We start from the raw sequence: 19956 nt of genomic DNA, 5'->3' as shown, positions 1-19956 counted from the left end.
GTAATTTTGTTTATCATCATTGGGGATGTGTATCAATTTATCGTCCATTGTCTTATACCTTAAAGATACCTGGCCAAATAATCATTGACGTTATGATAATGAGGAATAATACAATGGACGATAAATTTATGTATAAATCCAATTATGAAAAGCAAAATTAACTCTTCTGGATATTAATATTGGAATTTTTTTGCCAACCAATCATCAACAAAAGTTCCCAAAGCTTTTAAGCTATGTTAAAGTATAAGAAAGGGTGTTTATAAAACTTTGGGTACCAATATAATTTACATTCCAATGTCTCATCCCTTCTTAGTTGTTTAACTTTTATATTTTTCCTAATTTGGCGTTTGTTTTCTACTGGTTTTTAAGGGGAAGTGATGTTTTACCATAAAAAAAATCTTTTTGTATACATCAAATCCCTACTCAATCTTTTGCAACATTTTTTATTAACATTATAAAAGAATTTTAAATCTATCTTAAATTAAAAAAAAATAAATAATAATACCAAATCAAATGACATTTTTTAGTTTTATTTATAGCATTAAACCTATTGAGTTCCCAATTTAAGGGAAGCTTTACCTAGCTCCTGGGATGATTTTAGGTCTTTTTTTTACCTTGATAAAGTCCTGAGATGGTTTTAGGATATTTTCTGCCATATTCATTACTTTCAAATAGAGAGCCCCTTAAGAAAAGGGACAAACCAGTTAGATTGTTTCTTTAATTATAGGCAAACAAAAAAGTTACGATCATAGGACATAAGTGACTGACGGACATACGAACATACTCAAGTTACAGAGAAGCTGCGCCACCAACAAGTACGAAGAAGAGAAGAAATAAAATAATAATTTTAATGTATAAAAAGCTTGTAGTAATTTCCCCTCCCCTGTTAAAACAACACATATATGTATTTTCTACACATCAAGTAATGTATTTTATATACAGGGTGTCCCCAAAAATACCCCCTCCACTAAAAAATCAACATTTTTAAGTATTTTAAATACAGTATAATCTAAAATTATTTTTTTTCTGACAAAATCCAATTTTACTTTAAAAACAAGATATTTTTCAACAATTTATAGAGAAAAATTGCAACTTAAGTAAAACTATTATTTGACTTTAACTATTTTAGCAGTCAAAAATGAACATAAATAAGACAAAATGTATTATATTAACAAATCTAGTATGCTACAAATATCATTAAACATTTTAGTTTGAGAAAATTTATAAAAGAATTTCTACAGGACTTTTTTGTGGAACACCCTGCATAAATAAATATACATGGAACCCTCATCACTCCTGGGAATAACTAGAGTCAAAGGGGACCTCACAAAAAAGGGTCTGAAAGAGGGAGGGGGGGGGGGAGTTTTATATGTTGTGTCTCTGAGAGAGAGAGAGAGAGAGAGAGAGAGAGAGAGAGAGAGAGAGAGAGAGAAGGAAGGGTAATTTATCATATAAAAATATAAATAGAAATATTGTGCTGTTGATTGACATCCTTAACTTAGATAACATTTTCTTTTATAATTTAAGACATTAAAATATGTTTAAAAAATTAAGGATAAGATAATGGGCGAAAAATTTATGTACACATCCCCAATTATCATGAAAAATGGAGATTACAATTATTGGTTTAAGTGTCCAAAGTTTTTAAACTTTGAGTACTATTTAGTACATTTAAAGTTCAATATAATTTCCCTCCATGGATTTTTTTTTACAAATGACGGACGTACGGACGTACTCTATTTATAGAGTAGCAGTTCTACTAACACCTTAAATTCTTAAAACACAAAAACAAATCTAAACATTTGTAAAAACAAATTCCTTATTTGGGCAGAAGAAAACAATAAAAACAAAACAAATATTTTAATTTTCTTCAAACAAAGTGTTTATGGGGAAACAAAAATGCCATTAAAATATTTTCACATAATTCCTTTTTATTGTAACAAGTTGAATGACAAAAAAAAACTGGTGCTAAACTAATGAATGTAGTTTGAACATAGAAAGGATTAAAACAATAGCAAACACGCATATAGACATACATATGTATAGTATGGGATTTGAATTGAAATTTAGATAGTTCAGATATAGCTTAATAAATTGATATTTTTTGTATTGAAGTGGTAGAGAAAGACAGAAAACTAGCCTAAAACAATCCCAAGACCTATGCGAAGCTTCCCTAAAATGGAGAACTCTAAAAGTTCAGTAGTTATCTAAATCTTTTGCTTCAGACAAAAAACTTATTTCTTTATATTTTTCTCTAAAAACTTAAAGATGCATTTTTTTTATAGAACATCCTGTATTTTTATAGAATATATTCTCAAAATAGAGAAAAATGATGCACTATTTAACACTAGTCCAAACAAGTGCCTCACTATAGTGCTAGGGGATATAATGTTACACAAAATAGAGAAAAATGGTGCACTAGTAAAGACTAGTTCAAACAAGTGCCTCACTATAGTGCTAGGGGATATAATGTTACACAAAATAGATAAATATGGTGCACTAGTTAACACTAGTCCAAACAAGTGCCTCACTATAGTGCTAGGAGATATAATGTTACACAAAATAGAGAAAAATGGTGCACTAGTTAACACTAGTCCAAACAAGTGCCTCACTATAGTGCTAGGGGATATAATGTTACACAAAATGCAAATTTATATTTGACACAAGGCTCTACATAGTATGTGGGACTAAAATAATTTCATACAAATTAGAAAAATAAAGAATTATTTAGAAAGCAAACCCTTCTTGAACTCTGAGAAGTCATAACTCTCTAAAGGGTGAAGACACTATCCTTGTGGGGCTCTAGTTAACTTCATATAACCTTACCTAAAATAAAGATTAAAAATTAAATATTCTAAAATATTGAATAGGTGAGACAATCTAAAACTTTAACAGCCCAACCCCTTAAAAAAAAAAGTAGGATATGAGAATGACCCACCGCCCCCACACCATGTATTTTTAGATAATGCAAATGATAAAAGCAGATGATTCAGGCTTTGATCTATCAATAATCAACAAATTGTGACTCACTCTTTACAGCAAAAAGAAGAGATTCATTCTATAGGTTTCTTTAAGGTTTTAGGCTATTTTTCAGAGATTTTCAGAATCAACTATTTGAAATAAAAGTTTTTTTTTGTGGCTCCTCCTTTATTCCAGCAGAAATAGAAATTTTGTGTTTTCTGGTGTTGAAGGTTTTAGTCTATTTTTGAAAGATGAAAAATACATTTTCAGAATTAAAGTTTTGCAATGAAAGTTTTTTGTGACTCATCCTTTACTCCCACAGAAGTAGAAATTTTGTATTGTTTGTTTTAATGGTTTTTTGCTATTTTGGAAGAAGAAGCCCGTCTAACACACAAAATAAATAGTCTGAAGATCAACTTTCTCCGAAAAAAAATCTTATGCTGATTCATACATTATTTTCAGAATCAACAATTTGCAATGCAAGTTTTTTCTGAGTCATCCTTTACTCCAGCAGAAGAAGGGAAAGTAGTCTAATGTTATTCCAACAACGATGGAAATAAGGGTTGCAGGGATAGTACAATGGGAAATAAATTAATCTTCCCCAAATTACTTAACCTCATTCTTTAGTTAGTAATTTTCAAGGGGGAAGAACGAGGTGAAGATTAATTTAACCGCCATTGTCCCCTCCCTCCCTGATTGGAAGCAGATAATACAATTTATTCCTAGAAATTGAAAATACAACAATCCGGAGACATTTTATCCTGTTTGTCTTTTGAGCTGTTATTATATCAACATAAATTGAAATTTATGTCATTTTTAGAATAGTGTTACAATGACATAGATTTTATGTCGTTTATGATAACTTTTATTAAATATCATATTGTCGACACAGAAATTGTAGGTTAACTGAATGGTTCCTAGTCTAACACGTTTCTTCCTTTTCTATTTTCAATATCCATTGCTTTTGTAATAAATATAGAAAGTCTAGATGTACAATCCCTTAATTTGACCAATAGGAGCATAGTGTAGGAGCAATCTGACAACATTAGAGGTTAGAAAGTGTACGCATTTTCAGATAAAAGCTTTGCTTGCAAGCTTACATTAAAAGTTGAATATGAACAAAAATATGTAGTGGGACAAAGTGACTCAAAAATCAGCCATGTGACGTCAAAAAATGAGAGATTATCCATCTCTTTTTAAGGGGTTTTCTTTCCCACTTCTCCTCTCATCTCCCTCATTTTTATGACGTCGCGTGGCTGACTTTTGAGTCACTTTGTCCCACTACCAAAAATATTAGTCTTCCAAAATTCCTTTTTTGAACGGATAATTGTTTCTGATTAAGCATCTATAGTATTAAATCTATTGCTCTTGTTATATCTAGGACACGACCTTAAATGTAATTTTTGGAAAATTTATTTCAATTCCAAGTTGAAAATTACATGATTTTTAGCATGTTAAGTTTTAGTTCATTGAAAAGATTTTATTAGAGGGTACTTTATCCATAAAAGTATAGCTGGATAGTTCTATAACATTATGTATGATCCCGTAAAACCTCTAAACCTATTTTGTGAAAGTCCTGGGTTGGTTTCAAGCTATTTTCTGCCACGTCCATCTAATAGTGGATACAAAGTCCCTAGATGTTAGAGGAGCAGCCGCCTGTAACAAACATAAATTCAGATAAATTTTAAACAGGCTTTCTGGCAATGAAAGCATTGTTGCTCAGCTCTTTAGAATATACCTAACTATTACAAGAATCCTCATAAAAAGTATTAAGTTAATAAAATGGTTACACCAATATAATTTTTTTAAAAAGTAAATAGTATTTAATTTTCATGGCTAAACAGTAAACATTTAAACTGAAAAAAAAACTTACAGAAAAGTTTAAAATCTATTTAGAATTTCTAAGTTGCACAAAAAAGTTGAAGAGTCTAAATAATGAGCTGAACATTTACAAAAGGTTTTCGCTTGCGTTACTTTAAAATACATTTTTCATTGCATTTGTTGCTAAGATTTAAAGCTTTGCCGGTGAGGCTTTTGTTTTGTTTTAAGTGTAGTTCAGTGGGTAATTTATCTGGTACCCAATGTTTTAAACATGGACATGCACTCAAAACTGTGTTGGCTAAAAAACTTTAGGTACTTTTAGTATTTCTTAATTGGTTGGTTAAAACTAAGTGTCCAAACTTTTAAACCGATAAATTTTATCTACAGAAGGGGTATCATCATTGTGGATATATATCAATTTATCATCCATTGTCTTATCCCATAAAATCACTAAAAAAGAGAGAAAATTAGCTGCTTTACTTTACTGGAATTATATCAAGTGCATCACCCTGCTAAATTTTGTTACAAGAACAATGAGAAATTGAGACTGGGTTCCGAGTTCTGCTAACAGGGAATGGTTATTTATCGCATCGTATTATAGACAGATTTCTGCAGAAAATTAAAAAGAAAAGGTTAAATGTCTAACAAAACTGGTAGGTATTAATTTTATGATTTTTATTTTAATATTTGTGGAAAATTGTCTATAATACGATACTGTACTGAAACGGCTCTAATCCGGTGGATTTTTTCTTTGTTATACTTTTTGTTTTCTATAAAAAGCGTAATTCTTATCTTATAATATAAAATAGTAAGGTTCTATGTCCTAAAGCTTAGGATCTCGAAAATTGCTGGTCCATATTGGGATGGTTTTATGCTATTATCCCTACTCCCCCCTTTGCACTTCTAAATTAGTATTCTGAAACACATTAAGGAAATTTATTTTTATATTTCTTCAAAATTTATATTTAAAATTTATGCTCAATTTAATGTATTATTTTTAAATACAGGGTTTGGCAGCCGCCGATTTATTCAGCTGCCATGGTTTTATCAAGCTAAAGCCGCTTTATCGGACAATCTACAAAAATCCTGAGCCGCAACCGCAGTTATGATAAAGCCGCAACCGCGGTTATGATAAAGCCACAGCTGAGATATAACGGCTGTCGACCCCTCGTGTGAATCCTAATTGAACAAAAAAACATTTTGAAATATAAATATTATCTAGTTGATTAATTTCCATTATAAAATTATTACCACTTCGTTTCCTTTTGATAAAGCATTGTCGTATGATTATCCCCTGTTAAGCTTAGTGGTATAGTGCTGACATTAATTTAATAAGTGTTTATGACTGTACCCAATGAACACATTTTCTTATTCTAAAACTTTGGGTACTTTTATCGAATTTTGATTAATTGTTCCAATTTAGTTGTAATAATTTTTTTCACCTATGATTTTTATTTACAGAAAGTGTAATTTTGGTTATCATCAATTGGGATGTATATATCAATTTATTGGCCATTGTCTTATCCCTTAGGATCCCTGTATATAATCGACATTGGCCTATGTACAATCCCAGGGATCTAAAGGGATAAGACAATTGCAGATAAATTGATGTACATCCCTAATGTTAATACTCAAAATTACCCACTCTGTAGATTACAATTTGTAGTTGGACACTCTTTTTAATAAAACAACCAATCAAAATCTTTTAAAAGTTCCCAAAGTTGTTAAGCCAACGAATAAGAAAACGTATTATAAAACTTTGGGACTAGTGTAATAAACAGCCTATTGTCACCTCTCTCCCTCTCCAAAAGCTCAGTCCCATTTTAGCTTCATGATTTAACAATTGATATAAAGGCACAGCAATCCTTCAATTACTATAAGGTAAGCTATAAAAACCGTAAAAAAAAATAAAATGTCCATTCAGACAACTTCAAGCAGAGGGGAGTTATATATTTTTTCAGGGGCGGTTTCAATCCTACCTTTAAATAGAAAAAACCTTCCGGGACAAATTTCTATTGCGTCAAAGCAAGATCTGTTGATACAAACAGATAAACATAAATTTTGCGTAAAAAATTCTGCGTTTATGATAGAACACCCAATTATGATATCTTTCTGATATAAATCAAATCAAATTATCACTCCGTCAAATAACTGGTGACAAATTTGTTATGCTTTAAATTGGGGGGAAGTCACCCCCCTCCCCCATAACTTAAATAGTTTACAATTGAATAACAATAGATTTGAGAATGGGGTGTGAGTTATGCAGGGTTACAATAATTGCAGGGCTGTTGAGGGATAAGACATTAGATGATAAAATGATTTAAATCTTCAATATAAATAAGCAAATTTTATACTTCTGTAGATTAATATTATTTGTTGAAAAGTTTTGACAATGCAAAAGCAATAATAACAAATTAAAATCTGTATATTAATTTTTATGTTTTAAAGTTAGTATGTTTTTCAACCTATTTTGAAAAAATTACACTATTCTAAGACATGAAGATATATTTCGATTTTAGCAATCATTTTCAATTCATTTTGTCTAAAAAAAATATAGGCATGAGACATTAGATAACAGCAAATATGATCAAAGATATTAAACATACATTTATATAGAACAATGTCACAATTTTATGAGCATAAATGCTATTAAATGTTTTTAAGGGTAAACAAGAAAGGGGGGGTTCCAAAAGCAACATACAACTTTAAAAGCTGAGTTACAGGCGCATTCACTCAAAGTAGAGAATTAATACCCCCCCCCCCCACACACAAAACGCTTATTTTGAAATTTTAAATTAGGGGGGAAGAGGTTGCTTTTCATTTCTTTGTTTATCACTTTAGGTAAGGTTAGGTTAGGTTACATTGGATACTTAATAGCCCCACAGGGAAAAAACCTCCATATTTTCAACTTCTTCAAAAATAAGGGGATGAAGAGGAGGGGAGGGGGGGTTATCACTGCTCAACAGAGGCACTTCATGTGAAATCACCGCGCCGGGTTGCATTTCTGACAGTCTCAATTTGACTTGATTTATGATAACAATTAAAAATAAATTTAGATCTATTCATTCATCTTGGCCTACTGTTGACATCATTTAACATGTATGTAACACCCCCTGTTAAACGATCGTGCTTGTATTATATCGACATATCAATATGCAGTCATAATTGCATTATAATGGGTATCTAAATGGATAAAAGACAATGGACGATAAATTTATAAACAATCCAAATGATGATAAATAAATTCTTTAGAATAAAATTACAGGTTGAAAAGTTTGCACATTTCTTATTAGGACCAAAGAATCAAAATTCAATAAAAGTCCCCAAAATCGAGAAAATATGTTTATAAACCTTTGGGTACCAGTGTAATTAACAGTCCAATGTTCCCTCACTCTTCTCAAAAAAGAAAAAAACAGAGAGAGATAGAAAAATAAACACTTGAAGCAATTTTGACCAGTAAGAGAAAAAAAACAAGGGTGACAACATCAATAAGTATCAAAACTCAAAAACTATACAGACGGACTAATTTAATTGTTGAGTAGGTGCTCATTGGTCAATAGAGTCTACATAGCAAATTTCAGTCATTAATCTTTGATAGGAGCCAAGAAAAATATATTTCAATAAATAAAATGGATTGTCTGCTAGAGCAAAACTGACAGGTTAACGGACCAAGTAAGTTCAGCTGTCGATCTTAAATAGCAGCCTTTATATTTATGACTAATAGTCTAATATTGGTATAATAACAGTAAAACGGCCATTGGACGTACAGACAATTGACGTACAGACCGCCCCTAATTGTAGAACAGCGCAGCAATAGAAGAAAAAAAACAAAAGGGAGGATTAAGGTTAAGCAAATATGATTCTGAGAGAAATGCAAGTTTGCAAAATTATTCACAATTTCTGTGCAGAAAAAAACAACTTTGTGCAATTGAAATGCTGTTGCCCAGCTAGACTTTGAGTACTGCTACTATATCGACGCATAAGCCAGGATCTTAAGGGATAAGACAATGGACAATAAATTGATATACACCCCCAATGATGATAAACAAAATTCATCTTTAGAATCACAGGTAGAAAATTGTGGACACTTATAGTTTCGCATCCTCTAATTAAAATTCGATAAAAGTACCCAAAGTTTTTTTTGTCCATGTAGTTATAAACTTTGGGCACCATTCTAATTTGCAGCTCAATGTCCTCTGCCCCCTGACAATAGCCACTTTTATTCTATTCCATGATAGGGGGAGAAAGTCACTCAAAAATCAGCCACGTGACGTCATAAAAATGAGATATTATCCACCCCTTTTTAAAGGGATTTCTTTCCCACTTCTCATCTCATCTCCCTCATTTATATGACGTCATGTGTCTGATTTTTTAGTGACTCTCTCCCCTTACTATTCCATGTCGTCGACATGAAATTGAATGTCAATGCAATGCCTCCAAGTCGAACAGAGTGAAATGCTATTTTCCAACATCTTGTGTTTCGAGCAGTAAAATAAATGGTCCGATATGTTTCTTTAGCATTGAAGTTTAAAAAAAATTAAATTCAGATTTTTTTTCAAAAAACAAAAAGATTCATAGCTTTCATAGCTGTCATATTATCGAGATTACAAGATTCTAATGACATTATGACAACACACTTATGTTAAAATAATCATTAAAGTTGTACTTGTAGATTGGTTTTAGGCTATTTTACTCGAGACTCCCTGTCAAAACTTTTGACATTCTATAGAAGTGTAATCTTAAAGGTTCATGTCGACTTCAATAATATGACCGCGACTGACATAACATGGTCATGCTATTTTGAAATAAAATTAATTGGTTTTAGGCTATTTTACGACAGAGCTAACTATGGACAAAAGTCAAAACCAATTCTAATGATATGTTAAAATAATCACTAAAGTTGTACTTGTAGATTGGTTTTAGGCTATTTTACTCGAGACTCCCTGTCAAAACTGTTGAAATCTATAGAAGTGTAATCTTTAGGGTTTATTTCTTAGACTGACATAACATCGATAGGCTATTTTTAATGAAATCAAATGGTTTTAGGCTATTTTACGACAGAGCTAACTATGGACAAAAGTCAAAACCACAAGTTTTAAGAACGAAATACTAATTGGATTTGACTGTTCAAGTCTAGATTTATGTTTGAGAACAATGGATATGGTATACGTGGATATATTGACAGGGGAAAATTTGTCATCAATTTATTTTGCTCATTTATTGGTCAGTCTGTTCATCCAGTAGGAGGGAAGTGGATGGGGTATAGAAGGTGGATAAGGGGTATTAATATTTTAGCCAGCTGAAAGCTTCACTTTATCAGAGAACATAAAAATCTGGTGCAACATCCAAGTAATAATATATCGATTTTGCTAACCATTCTGCATGAATATACGTTGTAGTTGCATGAATCCAAGTGCCCTAAGCGCAAAAACACTCACTTTAGATAAGAGTTAGGGGGTATTAACCCTTTATACAGCTATTAGACTATATACATATACCCCCTGTGCCTTTACTCTTATTTCTAATAAGTTTTTAAAAATTAACTAATTTAAACCTAATAGTATTGGGTCGTACTACAATATTAATAGAAGACATTAATAACACAATATTCTGACAGGGTCTAACCCTGCGGGGCTTTCCTAAATCCTTACTAACCTAAAGTAAATTGATAGAATGGGAGTAAAAAATGACCATTTTAGAAAATGGGATTTTGACCACATAAGGTGTTGCAAAAAATTCACAAAAGATAAGAATTTGTTGCTCAAGAAAGTGGGGTTGGTCAAAAATCAAATTTTAAATTTTCTTTAAAAATTATGTTGGGTTTTTCATTGCTTTAAGTCTATTTCATGAAAAAAACCACTATTTCTTAGGTCCACAGTTGGTATATATCATAACAGATCTATAGTATAGATGTATATACAAATAACTACCCTCCTCCATTTTTTCAATGACCCTGGCCTTTTCGTCTGCTACCAAATTGTTTTCTGCTACTTGGATGTGTTAATACTAACCACACCATTTTGGTTGAGTTTTAATGACCCAATTGAGAGTCGGCACATGGACAGTGCGATGGGGAGATACAGTTATTTAACCCTTTCTCACTCTAGTGTTTTTCGAGTAAAATTCACATAATAAAAATATTTTCAAATTTTTCACAAGTTCAAAACTAGGTATATGCTGCCTTTGATAGCTGAACAAATATTATGAAATTATTAATCTATTTGCCAATGTCCTATCCCACATTGGAAAATTATGGTTTTAGAATAATACACATGACTACTTATTTTTGACGGATGGGAAATTTTATAAATTCAAAAATAGCTCCAAGCCAATTAAGCTACCTAGCTAGCTAACATTTCTAGTTCTACAAATTTTTACAGCTAATTTGAAATCAACAATTGCTTATCACTTTTTATCTTTATTTCAATTAATTTAATTTTTCCAAAAATATTTTATTTTATATCAAGATGAAATCTTTTAAAGTATTTGAATTTTTATGTTTATCTTTAATTTTGACACCTGCTTTACAAATATTTCAGTTTAAACAAAAATTTAAAGATTTTTATGTTTTATATGTTGAACTTTCTTAATTTTTACAGTAATATTTTATTAATATGATTAAAACTTTACAATAATGATTCAAAATTAGTGTCATAATTTATTTTAAAAATGCATATATTGAAAGATAGATACTGTATCTTAACTTATATGCCAACTTAAACTTTACTGCTGATGTTATATCAACAAAACAGCAAGGATATCATTATTTGAACATTATTATATGTTAATTTAAATAAAGCAAAGATAAATATAGAGAGATCTTAAATGATAAAATAATCCATTGATAATAACCAAAATTACTCCTTCTGTAAGAGAGGTAGATTTCGGGTAAAATCCGTAAAGGTTATGTGTTATATATGAGTTAAAAACAGTAGTAGAACGATAAAAATTTATGTTAACTTTTTTTTTATTTTGTCTTTAGTTCTTTTCAATAAGAAATACACATATTTAGTGAATATTATCGTTATACTACTATTTTTAAGCCTTAAAACCCACACCTTTACGGATTATAACCAAAACCTACCTCTCCCTTTATTGTTTTTTAAGTTTTGGACATTTTTATTTTGTTTTTTCAATCAAAATTCAATTAAATACCCAAGGTTTGGAAGCCAACAAATGTTTATAAAACCATTATGATGTACAGTCAAATGTCCCATCCATGTAAAAATAAAATAATTTTGCTTAAACATATGTTGAAAACCAACTTATTTGTATATTGTCGACATAAACCACTAAATTACAAGTCAACATAACACCTCCATGTTTAACAGAGGGTGGTATCTATCTATCTCCTATGGGCCATGTGTCTGGAATCTAAAGTATGTAATGAAAGATATGTCTACCAGTCTAATGCAAAACATATTTTAAGCTGCTTGCATTTATAGCATTTTAGCATTAAGCACTTTTTTATTTAAGTGTACAGTTTAAAATAGTATCACATAAATGGATGTTTGCTTTTTATGTAAACTTAATTCTATGATTCACTGACACTAGGACATAAATCTCAATTTAAATCATGTTATTTTTTTAAAGTCTTAATGATTTTCAGCCCTTACAAATTTTGCCTTTTCATTAAAAGCAGAAATGTTTAATTTATTTAAGCAAAATTTAAGATTCAAAACATATTTATTCTAGATCTTAAAACAAAACAAATAAGTTTTTTAAAGATTTTCTTTAACTTTCAAAAAGTTTTATCTTACTTAAATGTGTTTTTAATGTATAGTTTTTGATTTATTAAAGAATGAATACTAAGTCAAAATATAAATATAAAAGCAAGATTATAATAACTCTGGTAGTTATTTTTTGAAGCATTGAAATTTTTTTTTTTTTGAAAAAGGTTATGATTTATTCATAAAAAAAAACACTTTTTAAACAATTAAAATTTGAACATTTATCAATTTTCGAGGATTTTTCTGTGAAATCTTATTCTATAAAACTCTAAAAGTGCTTGTTTAGAAGTTTTTGATTTATTGGGACATAAATTTACATCTGCAAAAATATTTACTTTAATACTGAAACATGTTGATTCTTTCAAAATGTCATTTTCAGCACTTTTGAAAGCTTTTTAAAATAAGTAATAGTAATTTATCAAATGAAAATGTGCTTTTTAGTACCTAAAGATATTAATTTAAAGTCTTTGAAAAAAATCATGCAAATATGCAAAATTTTGTTACAAGTTTTTTTTCTCTCTAAGTATAAAGTTTTCTCTTAACTTTTTATCTTTTAAACTGTTTTGATTTATTAGAACTTAACTCAAAACATATTTTATCTATATAATATACACCATTACGCTTTTAGCAATTTTTGGGATTTTTAATTTTTTATTTTGGTAAAAATGTTGCACCTGGTTCCAATCATCCTCCATGCTGTCATGGCCGGTCAAGAAGCCGGTGTCATGGACAACCTGCAGCTCCCGGAATATGCCACCACTGGGCAGCACGTCCATCTTGGCAGCTGCGGAGAGCGGTCAACGGTCACAAAAAAATGCTTGATTTTTTTTCAATGTTGTAGGTATTTTTTTTATTTTTATATCATTATTTTTTTACTTTTTATTATATTTTAACTCTTTTTCTTATTTTTAATGTCACAAACCCTTTAACTTGATAAAGGAAAATCAATTTTTCCTTGAATTCTACGGGAAAAAGTCACTATGATAGTAGAAATTGAAGTTGCATACATAACATGCAAAACTTGTCTGCTACTGACTGTAGGGGGAAGAGAGTGAGAGAGAGAGAGCGTGTGTCTCTCCTCTGTCACTGTGAAACTTATACTGGTGACTGAAACATAAACACTCAAGTGGGTTGGCCAACTTTGCCAGAGACTTTCCCTTTGCGCCATATTATAAAATTCCCCAGAAATCTCTGACGTTGTTAATACACAAAATATTTTAAAAATTCCGTGAATTTAACAAATATTTTTGGTATATCTAAATCAGTAATAGATATTTATGATTTTTAAAGTGTGTAAATAAGATTTATTTTAAACATCTTTCATTTTATTAGTGGCTTAGCCCATAGCTTCTAAGAGATAGGCTTGAAACTAGAGACTAACCTAAACCCTTTTTTATGAAAAAAAAGTTTCAAGAACAAATTTTAATGTTTGAGGGGGCAGGGTGTTTGTTCATTTCTGTTGGATGTACGTTATTATGTCTTTCCAAGGATTATTTTGTTCAGATATTATTCCATAACTTTACATGATTTTGCGTACAAATTAACATTTTATAATATAGGATTGAACAGTTCTTATTATGTGTATTATTGTTAAGTTAATGTTAGTATTAAAATCCTTTATTCTGAATTTTTATCTAAATTTTTTTTTATATAATTAATAGTTAAAACAATATTAAGTAAATTGCGTACATGTTTGCTTATTTATTTTTTTAAGCATGAATTAAAACAAATTTACAACCATCATAACTTTTAAAAATGCCTCTCTACAGCATTATTTGGATCAATGCCATGGGGGAGGGTAGGCTTTTTCTTCAAGGGGTTGGGGATTCCCTGAAAAGCTTAGTTTATTAGAATCATATGTTAGTAAATCTGCACAAACTGATGAATGAACAGACAGACAGACAGATATCATTCTACTTGATAATATAAATACACGGAAAGTACATTAATCAGGAAAAATTTGCAAGGCTAAAGAGCTAAAAACGCCCAACCTAAAACATTTTTACACATGTTTAAATTCTGAAAATAATCTGAATTTTGCGTATTTTATGAAGCAATAATGAAAGAAATATATTTATCTTCAAAATTTTTTAATATTATTGTGCTGTGTTTGAATTAGTGTAGGATAAAGATTATTAAGAAAAAGTTAAATATTAAAGGCACTTTAGCCAAATAGGAAAGTTTGTTAATATCACTGCCATTTTTTTGTACCATTAAAATAGAAATGATTCATTTAAGCATACAGCAGTCATATAATAGTATAATGTTTAACATTTTATTTTTTTCTTAATTACAATTCTTGATGTTTGATAGCAAAAAGTTATAACTAGTTTATAACTTGGAGGGATAGTTGAATAAGCTCTTAAAAAAGACGAATTTCAATATTCCAGCAAAAATCTACATTATGTATTTAGTCAGTATTTTTTTAGCTCTTTTATAAGTCCATTGATTTTTATAATTTAAAGGAAAAATTAAATTTTTACAGCATATTCAGCCCTGGGTTGCATATAGATTTTATTTGGCATAAATTAATATATGAATTACATAAATTAGTCTCTTTAGATACTTTGGTGTTTGGGTGATTCATCAGTTGGGTGTATACATTAAAGTAATAAATTAGAAGGGGCAACAATTATATGTAACTTTTACAAGAAGGCAAGGACCCCGTCTCTATTTTGTATTGAGTCTTTGAAAATGAACTTCAATCAGTTATATTAAAGTTTGAAGTGTCTGAAATCACAGCATAGTCTGGTCCATTCAAGAGTTAGCAGGCAACTGTTTTAAATATTCTATTTCACAAGCTGGTATATGGCTGCTAGTTGCCAAATGCCTGAAAGTCCATGTCATGCCAATAGACCATGTTTAGTAATTATACGTTGGCAAGAGTTGATTTTATTAGGATATCTAGTCTGTGTCGTTTGTGGTGTCCGGTCAAAGTCGGTTGGGTAGAAAAAAAAATTCAAAAAAATTCTAAATAAATCTTAAATTCTACATTATGACTTTTGTGTAAAAGGTAGAAACTTAAAATTTTTTTGGTGAATACTTAGATATCAATGACCTTCTGAGAAAAGTGGTGTTATGACCGTTTGACCGCTCCCTGACCAACTTTATGACCAATTTTTGTCTGGCTTTTACTACAGACATATATCATGAACATCGTGGCTTCTATTACAGCTAGAGACCTATAATTTTTTTGGTAAATCCTTGAGCAATAATAAACAGATAAAAATATTAATTTGCGCCGCCAACCGCCGAAAATGGCGGTTCCCGTTATTTGCCGTTTTTCAGCGATAATCAGAAAAAGTAATTTTTTTGTTATGAAAAATAAAAGTTCGTCCTAAAATTTGGTCATCCTAGCTGCAAAATTGGCCGCTCTACAGCTGTTTTAAAATTTAGCGGCTGTCCTGTAAATAATCTGGAATAGCCAAGATCCAGTGATGCAGAGAAGAAAACAAGGCCGGGTAAGATAAGCCTCTTTGGGGCATTTATGTGCACTGCAAGATAACTGTGCATTTTGGAGCAATGACTATTCCAGATTATTTGATTGTCTTCTTTGTACATTAAAATTTCTTTAAATAAGAGTATAGGTTTAATATTTGACAGAGAAAATCTTTTACCTTCCACCAGCCCCCAGCCCCCACCACAAAAAAATTGTGGTTTATTGCAAAAAAATTATTATTGGCTGCAAACCTTAAGAATATTCACACATGATGATATACCAGGAAAGAATAAATTTGAGATGAAAAAATTTCTTTTTTAATAATTTTGAAATATTTTTTAATTTCTTGGGGAAACAGGATGCATGAGAGTTGGCTACCCTGCTACAGTTCTCTCCGGCATGAAGCCCTCATACAACCCCCCCAGACTTAGACCGCATTCTGCAACTCACCAGCCAATAGAGAGTCGTCTTTCACCCGGTTTCATTACGAGAGGATGTGTAACCGCTTCCCCTATTGGTTACCGCTCCGTAAGCCTCTCTGAGAACTTTGAATTTCTCCAGGGGTTAGATTCATGAAACAACTCAAAGTTAATATTTTTCCAATTATATTTTTTACTTTATAAAATGAGGCACATTTGGAAAAAATTATTTTTGTTACCTTATGAGAATTATTTCTGTCAATTTCATGAATCTGACCACAGAGCCTTGGGTACGGAAATGGAGGGGAAGGAGGAGAGAAAGGGGTTGAGAGAGAGAGAAAGAGAGAGAGTAGGAGTACGGAAAAGGAACAGAAGGCATGATTAAGAGGAGAAGGGAAGCATAGGGAAAGGGAAGTAAATTGCTTTAGAAGTGTTAAAAAGGGAAGGTGTGTGAGTATGTGAGTGTGTGAGTGCGTGTGTGTGTGTGTGGTATGAAGAATATTTACAAATTCAAATGCTCGTTTCCTGTTGATTTAAAGCACGATTTGCCTGTAAGTAAGTTAAGGAGCGCAGCTACTCTAATAATTTGTTTTTTCTGTACGTTCACAAACCGTCAACCGTCTAAATACACTAAGACCGTTACCATCTATATCTATAATACAAAGTAGTACGATGTCTGTCTGTCTGTCCGTCTGTCTGAATCTTAAGATCTCAGTAACCACTGAACCGATTGGGCTCTACTCTTCTGGGAATATATCTAGTCCTATTATATAAAGTAATAAGCGTTTTTTGTCTGTCCCGAAGGATCTCGCTAACCGCTGAACCGATATTGTTCTCCTTTACAGTGAAGCTTCTTATAGGTCTTAGGAAGGTTTTTTACTCTTTGGAAACTGAAATTTAAAATGAGATGATGTCGACTTTTCCCCCTCCAACCTTAAGTACCCCTAGAGGCTTCTAGGGGCGTAGCCGCTAGTAGATTTATAAAAAAAAAATATTTATAAAGTATTTTATGTGTTATTTATTGCTGCGCTACTTATGGCAAGTATCATTCTTGTTCTTGAAACACTCTACTAGTAAGTAAGTCACATATAAATATTTCAGGGAGGGAAGGAACATTGGACTTTAAATTTCAGTGGTGGTACCCAAAATTTTGTAATCACATTATTTAGCTTAAAAACTTTGGGTGCTCTTATTGAATCTTGGTTAGCTGATTCCAAACATGGGAATTTTGGTTATCATTGTCTTATCCCTTAAGATCTCTGCAAATATATACACTTGTAGTTTATATAATAATCAGATAATTTATTCCAGAGATTTTAAAGGATAAGATAATGGAAGATAATTTACATACATTCCCAATGATAATAAACAAAAGTATCCATTCTGTAGATTATAATTGTGGGTTAAAATTAAAACCAATCATTCAAAATTTAATTAAAGTACCCAAAGTTTTTTGAGTCAATGAATGAAATAACGTCACAACGTGGTTATAAAACTTTGGGTACCAGGGTAATAAATAGTCCCCAAACTTTTATATATACATTTTCGTATTCGTTGACTTAAAAATGGCTAATTCATTAAGTTGAGTGTATGTACGAACGTTTCAACCACTAATTTTAATACATCATCATTGTTGATGCAAATCAATTTATCGGCCATTGTCTTACTCTTATCCCTTAGATCCATGAGTTGTGTATAATAAATATACATGACGGCATGGTCTTAAATAAATTTGCTTAAATTTCAAGTAATTATAAAATCAATAACATATAAGGAATAACAAGGATGACAACATCTATAAGAAGCGAGGCACAAATATAATTTTTTTTAAAAACAAAGTTAGTTATAAATAGATGCTCATTGGTTTTAGGAATATTTCTTAATATTACAGACAAGGAAGTCCAAGCCTTTTTTATTTGGGGAGGTAAAACTTTGAAAATTATAGTTATCTTGGGGGGAGGGTAATCTTTCTATTATAGAGGCAAGGACGTCCTAGGTTTTTTATTTAAAGGGGATGGAGGTAAAATTGAAAATCCACTAAAAAAAATTGGGGGGGGGGCGGGGGTTGTACTCACCCATTTACCCCCCTCGTTCCGCCCTTTACGTTCCTTATTAAAGAACTTTTTTAGGAAAAAAACAATTGAATGTTTATTTTTAAAAGGCCCGGGCCAATAAAACATGGATGCTCAGAACTGGTTTTAATCCACAGGATTTTTTATACTGGAAAAATCATTCTGTGATTTATCGTTATGGATGGACAAACAAACGGTCTGACGGACAAAGATAATTATAGAGGAGATGCTCATTGGGAAGCTAGTAAAAATGCTGACTCAGATTATGACGTTAAGAAATTTAACCAATGAGAGGCCACTATAAATTTTACCATTGGTCAATTACAGTGTATACTGGCCTCTCCTTGGTTAATTTTTTACGTCATAATCTGAGTCAGCCACTTTTACTAGCTTCCTCTTTGGCCATGCTAATTTTCTTAAATAGAAAGTTCAAGGAGGGACAAGACAATGGACTGAAGTTTATGCAGGTTTCCAAGATCTTGGAAACACGTTCTATCATTATTTGATAACAAAAACTTTCAATCTCTTATCCCTTAAGATCCCTTCGGACAATGAAATAGAAAAAAATGAAAAAATGCAAAACTTAAAAATAGAAAAGTTTTTATTTATAAATTGTAAATATAAAAATGTTTCCCAGTTTCTATATTTCCTGCTTATTTTAATCAATGTTTATTTGGATTTAGACCTATAAATATATGGGGAGAGTAGACAAATATATAGATAGACAGATAGATAGACATAAATAGATAGATAGATAGATACACAATGTTTATTTGGATTTAGAGGTATAAATATATGGGGTGGGTAAATAGACATATAGATAGATAGACAGGTAAGAAGATAGATAGACAGATAAAGAAATAGAGACAGAGAGATAGAAAGATATATACACAATGTTTATTTGGATTTAGAGCTATAAATATATGGGGAGGATAGACAGACACATATAGATAGACTAGAGTTGGGCTCGATATAATTATCTCGCTATTGGCTAGGTTTATTCAATGTTTTATTTACTTTCTTTTGGTTATCTGAATTCTGACTATTAACCCTATTCTTCCATTATCTTCTCCCTGACGATTTCTTTCTTTAAACTATTTTAGGATCTTAATATTTTTTATTTCAAATTATCATCCTGAAAGGGTTAAAATGTTTAGTTAACTGTTAAAATTTAGTTCAATATCTGACCACAATACGCACGTATCGCTAGTATCAAATTATTTTAAAACTAAGTTTTCTTTTATTTACTATATTATAAATTTAAATTTTCTGTTTTATGGATAGATACTTCAATATAATTAAAATAGCAACATGAAATAAAAAAAATGAATTTATTCTTCATACAGTAAAATAATGGGTCTTATCGTTCTGGTCAATGAGAGTTTATTATGGATTATTGGAGCACTATGAGTTTTAAACCATTATCGCTTGGAAAACTTGAGCTCATATATAGACATTTATTTCCTATATAGATCTGTCATGGATCTTGATGCAATAAAGCAGACTGTTTTGTA

General features: G+C 30.8%; 1 protein-coding gene across 1 annotated transcript in view; it reads right to left on the bottom strand.

Annotated features, from left to right (window-relative positions):
* LOC145322774 (uncharacterized) overlaps positions 1 to 13611 on the bottom strand; it is an 89479-nt gene extending 75868 nt beyond the window's left edge. The window contains exon 1 of the mRNA XM_080165029.1: positions 13187 to 13611. Coding sequence (XP_080021155.1) covers positions 13187 to 13288 — 102 coding nt within the window. The 5' untranslated portion in view covers positions 13289 to 13611. The remainder of the gene's footprint in view (positions 1 to 13186) is intronic.
* Positions 13612 to 19956: the final 6345 nt, after the last annotated feature.

This window comes from Acartia tonsa, chromosome 6 (genome assembly GCF_053477335.1).
Source record: "Acartia tonsa isolate MP-2025a chromosome 6, ASM5347733v1, whole genome shotgun sequence".
Lineage (NCBI taxonomy): Eukaryota > Metazoa > Arthropoda > Copepoda > Calanoida > Acartiidae > Acartia > Acartia tonsa.
This window is presented reverse-complemented; position numbering and strand designations above follow the sequence as displayed.